General features: G+C 40.9%; 2 protein-coding genes across 7 annotated transcripts in view; one reads left to right on the top strand and one right to left on the bottom strand.

Annotated features, from left to right (window-relative positions):
• Nucleotides 1-120: 120 nt before the first annotated feature.
• Nucleotides 121-2,109, bottom strand: dexi (Dexi homolog (mouse)). The gene is made up of 2 exons (XM_027002792.3): nt 862-2,109; nt 121-775 (listed from the first exon to the last, which is right to left on the bottom strand). Exon 1 carries the CDS (start codon nt 1,302-1,304, stop codon nt 1,035-1,037), a length of 270 nt encoding a protein of 89 aa, XP_026858593.1. The 5' UTR covers nt 1,305-2,109; the 3' UTR covers nt 121-775; nt 862-1,034.
• A 135-nt stretch (nt 2,110-2,244) lies between these two features.
• clec16a (C-type lectin domain containing 16A) overlaps nt 2,245-12,264 on the top strand; it is a 45,083-nt gene continuing 35,063 nt past the window's right edge. Inside the window, exons 1-10 of one of the 6 annotated variants that reach the window (XM_081710887.1) lie at nt 2,245-2,456; nt 2,946-3,074; nt 3,269-3,402; nt 3,488-3,636; nt 4,656-4,761; nt 5,649-5,654; nt 6,497-6,620; nt 7,003-7,177; nt 8,917-8,967; nt 9,879-9,992. In XM_081710887.1, coding sequence (XP_081567013.1) covers nt 2,383-2,456; nt 2,946-3,074; nt 3,269-3,402; nt 3,488-3,636; nt 4,656-4,761; nt 5,649-5,654; nt 6,497-6,620; nt 7,003-7,177; nt 8,917-8,967; nt 9,879-9,992 — 1,062 coding nt within the window. In that variant the 5' untranslated portion in view covers nt 2,245-2,382. Of the gene's footprint in view, nt 2,457-2,945; nt 3,075-3,268; nt 3,403-3,487; nt 3,637-4,655; nt 4,762-5,648; nt 5,655-6,496; nt 6,621-7,002; nt 7,178-8,916; nt 8,968-9,878; nt 9,993-12,264 lie in introns of those variants that run through there. The other 5 variants (XM_027002729.3, XM_027002731.3, XM_027002730.3 and 2 more) reach the window with 5 other exon arrangements.

Below are 12,264 nucleotides of genomic sequence, written 5' to 3'. Positions count from 1 at the left end.
TAAAGCCAGCTTCAATATAAAATGCAAATCTATACCATTGCTTTTGCAGAGTGAAGAAAAGCCCATATTTATTACCTTCAAGTACACACTAAAAAACAAAGCCACTGCACTCATTTCAGATTTACATAAAGTGAATAATTGTTTTATTGTTTATATATGTACATACACACTCACTGAGGGTATCTGAAATACATTAGTCAGAGCAAGTACATAATTTACAGAATGTAATAAATGTACAGTTCAAGAGAATCTCATAGAAAGCAGCGCAATACTGAGAATTTCAAAACCCTGCAAGTCATAACATTTATTGCTTACCCAAATTATCTAGTTTATAAAAGATGCAGAATTAAGCCATGCATCACAGCTTTCCTGCTTTACCAAAATCAAAGGCCAATATTAAGTGTGTTATTACTAATAAAACTGTTTCAAAACCAAATTGTGAAATGAGATGATGCTCATCTACTGGCCCTAAAGTGTCATCTGTTTCACGTAAACCAATATTATAACCATCTTGGCAACTCTCTGAGAAGGAAATGCCAATCTAAAATTACGTAAGCAAGAAAATGGTAACGACAGCCACAGTGTAGAGCGATCTCATGTTGATCTCTTCGGTGAGAAACCCAAGTGATGTCTCATGTTGATCTCTTCGGTGAGAAACCCAAGGCGCTATCTCATGGAAAACTGAGGTCCCTGTCCACCGCTTCTTTCCCTGGATAAATTCCATCCGATAAGAAGGTTTTCAAGTGGGTGCAATTTTGCCTTGAGCCTGCATGACCTGAGGAGATGCAATACACCTCGTAAGTTGGAACTGTTTTGGCACTGATGAATATGATGTGCAGTACAATGAAGGACCATACTTACTTTTTATGTGAAGAAATCTATGAGTCAACCAGGGCAACATGTTTTCATGGTTGTAAAGATAATTAACATTAATCTTTTCTATTGTTACTTGAGTCCTCTGATGCACTGTCCAAAATGCCCTCTTCCTCCGAAAGAGCTGCAATGCAGCTTGGATCACGTTCTCCATGGAGATGTTATTCCAGATATCCCTCAAAAACCTCTACCTCAGTGTCTGTTTCATATGGGATGGACGCTGGGTCGGAGAGAACACCCAAATCCACCAGTGCTTGGTCCATATCCTCTGGCAAGAATACTATTCCTACATTAAGTACTATGTATTCCATTAGAAAGGCATAGTAGAGTATTAAGACATTAACAAAAAATAGGCCAAGATAAAACATATATGGAAGCTCGTCGATGAATGATTCTACAGAATCTAACTGAGAATAAATTGAGTGTGTCATAGAATCCTAGACATATAATCTTGTCTCATGGGACAATCTTACAAACACTGAATTGGATATGTAAGAAGATGCTACATAAAATTGTAACGTTGCTGTTAGGTTACTTGAAGAGAAATACGGTTAGAATCGCAACGTCCGGATCGAGCATAACTGCTGTTTGGGGTCAGCAGACAGCCTGCTTCAACATATAAAAAGCCTGTTCTGAGATGCCAGTTTCTCAAACAATTTCAATCTCGTATTCAGCAAACGTTTGGTGCCTGTAAACAAGTAGGCCGCGTACAGCATAACAAATACTGCTTCACACGGTTTGACTTCACGAGCATCTGCTGCTTCTGCAGAATTTTAAATATGCCAGTCAAACTCTGCGGGCTGGCTGGCTAGCTGACATGACAGTTTAGTTACTGGCGCTCTGAACCAGGCACTTATAGCTTTCCGTAATGAGTAGAAAACTTGTATACCGAATACGGTGCTTGAATAATATCTCTCAAGAACTTGAGTTGTCTAGCACGGCCTCAGCTGCCGCATACCAAGCACGACTCAAATTTCCGCTTCGTGGGTCTGCTGTTATTCCATCAAACGGCTGGCTGAGTGCAACACCCATTTTCCACGGCGTTGTCGTTCTACTCCACTCTTGTTGTACATCAAGCACATTAACAAATTATTTAAGAATTAAGGTACCACATTATTAGAGACTCGTAGAAGACATCTAGTAAGAGTAAGGTTCAAATAAGACAAATCGATGCCTCACTGGGGTTTGTCGATGGACAAAAACAAATGTCGCTCACGTATGACATCACAACAAATTACTGACGGTGCGTTTGAATTGAACTGTGGGGTCTGTAGTCCATACAGCGCAATTATCGTTCGAACTGACTCCGACGGAAGCCGCAGTTGAACTACAAACCCCGCATTTACACTCGAGAACATTTAGTGCCTTTCCGAATGGCTAACTACCCAGTTGTCAGTTATCTCTAGCTTGCTAGCGATGTTTTCATGCAGAGACACTCGCTCATGCTTTAATGGATTATTTTGCTTGGACTAGTTAAATAAAGGTGTCATAATAAATTTACCCGCAGCTATGTTCGGTCGGTCCAGGAGCTGGGTGGGAGGGCAAGGGAAGTCTAAAAACATTCATTCTTTGGACCATTTAAAGTAAGTGTTACAAGATCATTACGACGATAGTTATGTAGCAGGCTAGCTAACCTATCTACCGCTAGCTGTGTAGCTAGCGACTTATCTGAGATCAAAATGGTGACTAGATTTCTTAGTTGATTAGCTGGCTAAGCTTTCGGCTTTTTCTTCTGTAAAAGACTAAAATGTATGCTTTAATGGTTACTCAGATTCCTAGCTGCCTAATACACAGAACGCAACAAAGCTAAGGCTAAAATGCTAGTTAGTTAGTTAGCTAGCGGCAGTTACTTAGCTAGCAAGGTAGTTGCAGCTCTTTAGCGAATGCAAATGTCATAGTTAGGCTGCATGTATATATTTTAATTACAGTGAATTCTTATTAAGGTTAAAATTAGCAACTTGACATATAGTCATGCATATAGTTTGAGCCTCATGGCAAGACGTGGCGTGGTGGTATTCACGACCCACATTCACTGGTGACTCAAAGTAGTTATTTTTAATTTAACACGTTAGGTATATGTACCACGTCCTGACCAAGAACACAACTGTGACGGATCACAACAGAAATTTGCTCGTCGAGACGATTCGTTCCATCACCGAAATTCTTATATGGGGAGATCAGAATGACAGTTCGGTTTTTGAGTAAGTATCGTCTCAGTTAGCATTTAAAGTCATAACATTCTTAGCTAGTCATTTTGTATCTGAGTTTATATTTCCATGTATTATTATATGATACGGCACACAGTAGCCAAACGTTGCGCAGTTGGTTTTGATTGCCGACGTTAATGAAATATTTTACATGTGTAAAATCCACTAAAATAATATTTTCTTTTTAGCTTCTTTTTGGAAAAGAACATGTTTGCATTTTTTCTCAACATTTTACGTCAAAAATCTGGGCGGTATGTTTGTGTCCAACTCCTTCAGACGCTCAACATACTCTTTGAGAACATAAGTCATGAGACTTCTCTTTGTAAGTATTCAAAAGAAGCAACAATAGATATGGGCCTATTTGGTGTTTGTGTTTACTGAGTTCTAACACTTTCCTTCTCCCACAGATTACTTGCTGTCCAATAACCATGTTAATTCCATCATTGTCCACAAATTTGACTTTTCTGATGAGGAAATCATGGCTTACTACATCTCCTTTTTGAAGACATTGTCCTTGAAACTCAACAACCACACTGTACATTTCTTTTATAATGAGGTAAGGTGCTTTTGTTCTGGTGAGCGATCTGGACGTCTCTTCCCTTTAGGCAAGATTTACTCCATCAAGATTACTGAAAAACAGCTTTAATGGAAAACTTTGCCCCCCATGTACAACATGAATGAGACACTGAATGAAAATTAGGGTGGTGTCATTTCACTAACTGGACCCTTCTGGGTCTAATGTTTTTGGGAATCTTTGGCAAGATTTTATTTATTTTTCATTAGAGTTGGTAGTACAAACACCAAACATACCTTTTGTACAGTCAGCTACACTTATTATGGCTTAAACTCAGTCAAAAAAAACTTGATACAAATGTGTTTCCATAGTTATCAAATGACCTTTTTATGGCTCCTTTGTATAGGGGAAAGTTATTGGTGTACTGTAAATGGTTGTACATTTGCACTAGTTATTTTCTTTATTCTTTCACACCACTAACCATTTGATTGTTTGCTGGTGTCAGGAATAAGGAAAGCCTGGAAGGAAGGATTTGCTGTATGAGAGATTTGTTGCTGCAGATTTTATTCACTCATTTTTGGGTTTCATCACTTGCAAGTGATGAAAAAAAGTGGCTCAACATTAGTTTTGTGCAGCTTTTTACTGCTCTCTAGACAGGAGCAGTAAAAAGCTGCACGAATTGTTTCGTAACATTGCCCGTCAGTTATCTTGCTGTCCAAAAGTGCTGAGCAGTCTTCCTAGATTCTATTCCATGTCTTACACACGGTGCGCTGTGCGATAAGGCACATAATTGCCATGTTTTGGTGCATTTAGGTATCTTTGCAGCCGAAGTGATGCACTGTCACACGGTTGCTAGTTAAAACTCAGCCGCTTCTGGCGCCGCAGCCTCCTCTGTTGCCCTGCAGCTGCTCAGCAATGGAACCGATGGCACCCACAGCAGCTGCCGATAGAGAGCGAGGGCTGCTGGCGCGCGGTGCGTCCCACCTCTCTCTGAGCTAATCCTTCTGTCCAGTGTGGTGCCCTGTTCACGGCCTTCGCTCTCTTGTCTCCCATGCTTCCAGCACACTAATGATTTTGCCCTGTACACGGAGGCCATTAAGTTTTTCAACCACCCAGAGAGCATGGTCAGGATCGCAGTCAGGACTATCACACTCAATGTGTACAAAGGTGAGTAAAAGGCCCCATCATTGACCCCACACCACCCCAACACCACTCTAGCTCTTAGCTATGGCTGCCTGATCTTTCTCACTGCTGCCAGTCACACTAATGCCACTGATAGCTGGCAATGCTGACACGCCTCTGCTCGCTCCGTGAGGTGCCCTGCCCTTACACTGTTCTCACTGAGGTATGATTACCTTCTCTTTTATGAGCATCCTTTGGGACACTCCTAAGCTGTCCTTTTAAGGGTGTCTTAAGAAATGTGCTTTAGCTATGACTGTACCTACATCAGCTTTACGTAAGCTCCTGAGCTCCTTTTATTTTGCCTGCTTCTTACCCTTGGCTTGTGCATAGCTTCATATTCTCTCCCTGCTCTGGGAATATTACAAGGTTTGACAAACTTTTGGCCAGATTGCAGATGGTGCACGTTGCCCTTTTTTGTCAGCCTCGCTGTGTTAATATTTGAATGTGTATGTGCAGAGAAATCGTTATCCCAAGTCTCTATGCAAAGATGCTTTGTGTTAGTGTGTCTCGGTCCTCTTTGATTTAGAGCATGATAGTGAACATTGGCAGAGCTTTCTGAGGTTCGCATGAGATTGTGTTCTCACAGAGGTGGCATTGCTGTCCCCTGTGGTGTTTGGGATTGTGTGTATCTGGGAGGGGCCGGGTGGGGGGGTGGGGGTGGCACCAGATTCTTTTTTTTTTTTTTTTTTTTTTTTTTTTTTTTTTTTTTTTTTTCCCCCCCCACTGGTGTTGATGTGTTGGTGTTTTGAACTGTAGCTAAAGACCTGTTGGGCTAGAAGCTCCACTGGCTCCACTCAGCCCCTTAACCCTATTAACCGTGTGTCTGTTCTTCCCTTCTCTTTCTATGGTGACTCCTGTGTGCCTTATTCCAGTGTCATGTAAGTTGGTCAATTTCAGAACTTCAACTGTTTCACTTTTTTCTTTCACCTTCTTTTGCAAATGGCCCTGCATGCAAATTATTTTTAATAATTTGAAATACCCCAAATGTGGTTTTTCTGTGCAAAGAAGGTATACTTTCAATTTACGAAGATCAAAAATAATAGATAATAATAATCTGAGATTTTGTACTGACATCCATGTGCTAATTTAGAACTTTTTCTTTCCATGTTCTGTTGGCAGCACTTCTGTTTTGATTTCTCCCCTCTTAGACAATGCTGGAGTCTGTGGTTCACACAGCAGCACGCCGTAGCAACTGAATGTTTAAATCTTGACCCCTGTAATTCTACACACTTGGACCAATTTATTAATTCTCAGACTGCCGAAAAGCTGTACATCTGTAGACATCAGTAATGTACCAGTCTTAATTCTGGTTAATAACATTCTTCTTCTTCTGTTCATTAATGGCTATACAGCTTTTGTGAAAGGGCGCATATTAAAAACTTGTCTACGTTTGAAACCACTGAATTACCTTTAAACACAAATACATAAAATAGGGTTGATGCAGTATTTTTAATATGATATGTCATAGCTTTTATGTTTGCATGGGTAGATTTTTTTTTTTTGTGCCTATGTGTTCTATTTGGTCCTGCAGTGTCCAGTAAACGTCCCATTGCACTTCACACCAATCCTACCGCCCTTCCTCGCGTTGCAGTTTTTCCCCAGAGAGCGCTCGTAGCCATCGCTACTGTCGCTGTTTTTGGTTCAGCGCTTAACCTCGCCTTCTTTCTGGCACATGACCGAAACGTGAGGTAACCATAGTAACTCTTGTCCTGCCTTGCAGTGGACAACCAGCACATGCTGCACTACATCCGAGACAAAACAGCCGTGCCCTATTTCTCCAACCTGGTCTGGTTTATCGGCAGCCACGTCATCGAGCTGGACAAGTGTGTACAGACGGACGAAGAGTAAGATCTGTTTATTCTTGATGTGCTGGTTCCATGTGAACATAGGTAATGGGCCTCAGAGTATTTGTAGTTCACACTGTGAGCAGAAGATGGCAGTGTAGGCCAGACTGTGCAGTACAGACCTCTGACCCACTAAGTTTGCAGTTTGCAGTAGGTTAAAGTGCAGTAGTGTACTTTGCGTTTTATGTATAAGAATAACACGTATATCAGCATTTGATAATAGCCAGTGTACTCCAACAAACAAATTGGTAGTTTTTTTTATTATTATTTAAATGTTTATCTTTTGAAACAACTTTGCTTAAATGAGTACAGTTCCTTTGGGGTTGCTTTGCTGAATAGTTCAGACTGAGTTCCCAGGTGTAAAATACATCTCCTCCGTCAGACATAAGAACAAGGGGAAGCTGAGTGACCTGGTGGCAGAGCACCTGGATCACCTCCACTACCTGAACGACATCCTCATCATCAACTGCGAGTTCCTCAATGATGTGTTGACAGACCACCTGCTCAACCGCCTCTTCCTGCCTCTCTATGTCTATTCCCTGGTCAGTCAAGAGCAGGTGAGACCTGAGTGTGCACCCCACCTGGGTTCAAGGCCATCCCAGACTTTCTATAGCAAACTCACTGTTTCAGTGTGGGAAAGCTGTACTTGCTAATAAATTATGTAATTTGCATGTTATCAGTTTGTGGACAGATAGCAGTGGGGGGAAATTTCTAAAATTGCTGTGCTTTTAACTTTTTATTTTAATTAGGCCAGAGGTGATGTAGTTTATTCAAATATCAGTTTGATCAGTCCTTTAATGCATGTATTGGGTTTTTTATATGGCCACGGGTGTATAAAACCAAGCACCTAGGAATGCAGACTGCTTCTGCAAATGTGTGAAAGAATGGGCAGAGAATTCCAGCATGGTACCGTGATAGGATGCCACATGTGCAACGAGTCCAGTTGTTGAAATGAATTGGACCGGAGACTGCGAGCCAGGCCTTCTCGTCCAGCATCAGTGTCTGACCTCACAAATGAACTTCTGGAAGAATGGTCAAAAATTCCCACAAACACATTCCTAAAGCTTATGGGAAGCCTTTTCAGAAGAGTTAAAGCTGTTATTGCTGCAAATGGCGGGCCAACATCATATTAATCCCTATAGATGAAGGTTGGCATGTCTCTCAAATTCATATGCATGCAAAGGCAGACGAACGAATACTTTTGGCAAATAAGTGTGTGTGTGTGAGAGAGAGAGAGAGAGAGAGAGAGAGAGAGAGAGAGAGAGAGAGAGATTTATTTTTTAATCTACAAGGGAATTGCTCCAGACATGTCCTTTTGCAGAGCAGCAGTCCTACATTAGTAATGTTTCTGAAACACCCACTCTTTGATATAACTTTCCATTTTCCTTGAGTGGGACCAACTGTCTTCCATTTTGTGGTTTGCGGGGTGTCGTGCCCTTGCAGTAAATTACTCAATACTGACTTGGGCGTTCATTGCAAATTTCACTATTTGAATGCAATTCAAATATTAACTTTTTTTTCCATTGTACTGCAAATAAAGAAATTCTATTTTAATATGTTAGAGCTGTAATTAGCTGTTTTTAGGATTTGTGAGGATAAAAATACAGGTGGAAAAGTCCTAAGTCTGCTGCATTTTTTCCCCCAATTGTTAAAAAAATGTTTTTTTCATTATGTTAACAGTGATAAGCAGTCCGAGTGTATGTTGTTACCTGTCAGATACTTCAGTCCACGACTCCCAAGATTGGTCAAGTATTGTGACATATTTGTAATGTGTATCTCAGAAATGTCCCAGAGGTCGAAGTATTTGAATCTCTGAGTCACTGCTGTTCTGAGGAACACCAGTTTATGCAACTCAAATTTTATATCTGATTCGTTCTGAGACACAGCTGTTCTCAAGAACACAGTTTATGGAACTTGGTTTTAGATTTGCCACACTGTCACCCCACTGCACACTGACTTGCAAATTCTAATTTTATTTTAAGAACTGACTCAAACATTTTCCTTATTCTGCCAAATGAGTTGGGAAGTTTGTGTGTGTGTGTGTGTGTGTGTGTGTGTGTGTGTGTGTGTGTGAACCAAATATAACAGTCTGTAAAAATAATGCATTTAAAAAAAACTTATTTTTGGTTTTTTTAAGAATGTTAGACTAGCAGGAATCTGTTGGCAAGTTTACTTACAAAAAGAGCTGCAGTAACAGATTTGTTCTGCAAATGTCATAAATCTCAGTTTCTTTTTTTAAATAAGTAGTTTAGAAAGTTTTTGTTTTTTTTCATCATCTAATATGTTTGCTTTTCAGTGTGAAGATCGTAAGATCAACCCTCAGGTGTCCCTCTACCTGCTCTCCCAGGTACCCACACACTGCATTTAAAACCACCCAGCCAGGGAGCAACACACTTCCCCACGTTTTCCAGTATTGGCCTCTGGCTATCTGCCTGGTCAGATTACAACAGATTAGGCAATGGAAATCAAAACCTTCGTACAGTGTTCATGGTAGTAATAAAGCGCTTGTACTGTCAGACATGTTTCTCAGAAGATCAGATTGAGATTGTGCATCTTTCTTTGGAATTTGCTGTGCTTTTTGCTCACTTGGTAACTCCAGACATTATTTACCTCATTATCACCTGTTCAGTACTCCAGGAGACAATATGGTTTTCAGATTTTGTTACACAACAGACAGGAAGGTCAGAAAAGCCTTACTGTCTTCTAGTGTTATAGATGATACACCAGTTCAGTGTTCACTGCTCCACTCTAACTTGGATCAAAGAAAAACATGTCCTTTAATCCCATTAGGGTGTAGCTTTTGTAGCTAGGGTGTAGTTAAAAATGTAAATTGATGTTTTAAAGGTGACATCCACCAAATAACAAAATAATGTCATCAGTGCCACAGGCAACATGCTGTTACGTTATGTCCTGTTTCTTTTAATGTTCATTTGAGTGATTTCAAGTGTAGAAGAACTGATCCTGGAGCAGGTTGCTCTCATCCTTATTAGGCTACTGAGATTTTACTGAGAAAAGGCGTGTTGACTTCCTTAAAGTGGTTCCAGAGTAGTACATGAGAAATGCTTAAAATGTTTTTACTTGGTACTAATTACAGCTATGGGAACCCTTAGATGTCTTGAATGAGTTTTACTTAAGTGCAGGGGGGTGTGTGGGTGTGGGTGTGGGTGTGGGTGTGAGGCTTGTGTTTATCTTTGTGCTTTGCTCGGGTGCGGAGAATGACTTGCTTAGCTACAGCGCTTATTGCTGTCCTGTCTGCAGGTGTTTCTCATCATCCATTATCAGCCGCTGGTGAATGCTTTGGCCGATGTCATCCTGAACGGGGACCTGTCTGTGTTTTCAGCTCAGCCAGAGCAGAATGCCCTCAAGAGCTCAGTGAGTCCCTTTGCAGAGCAACACACTCCCTGGCACTTGTTGAAAATGCATTCACACACAAGCCCTACCCCCTGCGTGACCTCATCGGACTTTCTACCAATCAGAACGTCAGTCTCACGTGCATGTGCATGTGTTCACAGCCACTGCAGTGATGCGCGCGCACACACACCAACACTTGCTAAGTATGAATTCCCAACAACACATACTCAAACGCTTCTTCTTCTCACACCCAACACACATACATTACACATGTACATATGTAACTATTCACATAAACTGAGAAGGTAACAACAATGAATTACAAACCTGTTCCTTTTTTCCTGTATATAGTTCTTTTTCATGCCACGATGTTGTGACTAATTACACCTCATTATATTCGTGGAAGATGTTACATTTCTTGTAATATTGATATAAGCCATACACCCACAACTAAATATTTCTTATTGCAAGGCAGAATCTGATATCTTTCCCAGTATGTATCAGCATTTTAAACTGCACTACTTTTTTCATCAATGTCCAATAAGTTTCTTGAATCTACACATGCCTTTTTGTATAACACTTTGTTGTTCTCTATATGCATATATTTATGCAAATGTTGGTTAGTGTTTTGGCTTTGTTTGCAAGATTTGTGGGAATATCCTCTGTGGTCTACAGGCATATGCTTTCAAATTTTCAGTCTACTGGAATTAATGTGTGAGTTGAGTACAATTTCATCACCCAGTTGAGAGGATGGAATCTGTGGGAAACCTTTGGATTTGACTGGCCATTCTCCTAGCCTGTTAACTAACCTGAATCTCCTTTTGCCACACTGTAGGTTTACTGGAAGATAATGACATATATTTGAAAATACTCTGTTCCCCAAAGTGGGAGGACTCATTGTAGTTTGGGATCAGTTTGCATTGAGTATAGGGAAATGCTGTTATATACATTCTTATCCATTTTCTAAATGTCTTCTAGAAGATTTTCTCCTCTCTGGTTTGCATCACCACCTGGGCCAGAAACAAGTTATTGCCTCAGCCTTTGTTGAGAGAACTGATGGTTGCGGCTTGGCTGGGCTTTTGTTGTTGTTCTTATGAGCGTAATTGCATCGATGATACAGTTCCAGATAGCTGATGTTTTGTGTCTCTCTTTGAACTTGCCACTGAAGCAGGCATCTATGATTTACATAGGAGGCTGTGAAAGTGGTCATGTGGTGCCGTCCCGTAGCAAACAAATCGTGTTTTTCTGTATGCCAAAACCCCAGTAGGGCCATGCATATGCACATATGTAAATTAGGCTGTAAAGCTGTCCCAGATGTTCAAAGTATGCAAGAAACTTTGATAATTGTGCACTTAGCAATACAGTACACATTGTTCTTTTGCACAAATGGTTACATACCATTAGCGCCACTCATCTGCTGTTTCTTTCATATTTCTATTTGATTTAACATTTATATATTATACCGATAGGGTCTAAGGGTCATTGTCCCATGTACTTTTTTTTACCAGTTCGATCGGATAGTGGTTCAATCCTGCAAGTTTAAACCAGTCACGAGGAGCTGGTGTTTCTCAGAAGCTACATCACTTCTGCTTAGCAGAGGGAGGACGGCTCATCAGCCTTTGTGATCAGAAGGCTCTTCCCTTTTCCTGCCCTCTCTCGCCTCTCGCTGCCTCCACCACAGCAGCCTGTACCAGACACGCATCATAACCTACCAAAAATCAATGGGTCTGGTTCCTGATATGAACAGGTCATGAGGAGGGAAAAATATGCTGTCCACTTCCTTTTGGACAGAGGAAGGAGTCGAGTCCTGGAATGGGTTTTTTATCAGAAACTGTCAACTTGGTTCTGATTATAAAAGTGGAAATGTGGTTACAAGTTATCCAAGTTAACCATGCTATGATTAGATGTATGTCATAGAGCTATGATTTACTGTTTACCGGAGATCTAGATACAGGAATGGGCTCAGTTCATTTCAGTTCATTATATTTTACCTATGCAATTTCCATCAGTGAGATGCAGTTAAGCCGACTTGTACAATTCACATTTAGGTGCAGGTACCGGTACTTTGAGTTCTTAAATAATTGATTTCCTTCACCTTGTGGGATTTAATTTATCTCTTGAGTCTGTGCTGAATTGAAGCTGGCTTCAGCTGTTCATATAAATTGGTGCGTCTGCTGAACAGGAGCATGGCGTGCTCTGAAACACGCCACCATGGAATCAGAGGAACCCTGACTGTGGCAGCAGAGCTGCCGATGTCTCACAGCGGCTGACTGCAGCGCTTGGTTGCACTAAC

This window comes from Electrophorus electricus, chromosome 3 (genome assembly GCF_041902795.1).
Source record: "Electrophorus electricus isolate QZ-2024a chromosome 3, ASM4190279v1, whole genome shotgun sequence".
Classification (NCBI taxonomy): Eukaryota; Metazoa; Chordata; class Actinopteri; order Gymnotiformes; family Gymnotidae; genus Electrophorus; species Electrophorus electricus.
Note: the sequence above shows the minus strand (reverse complement) of the source record. Positions and strands in the feature narration are given on the sequence as shown.

What these genes read in the sequence shown, in the direction of transcription:
- dexi (XM_027002792.3), bottom strand. Translation starts at nt 1,304, where the DNA reads ATGACACACTCAATTTATTCTCAGTTAGATTCTGTAGAATCATTCATC.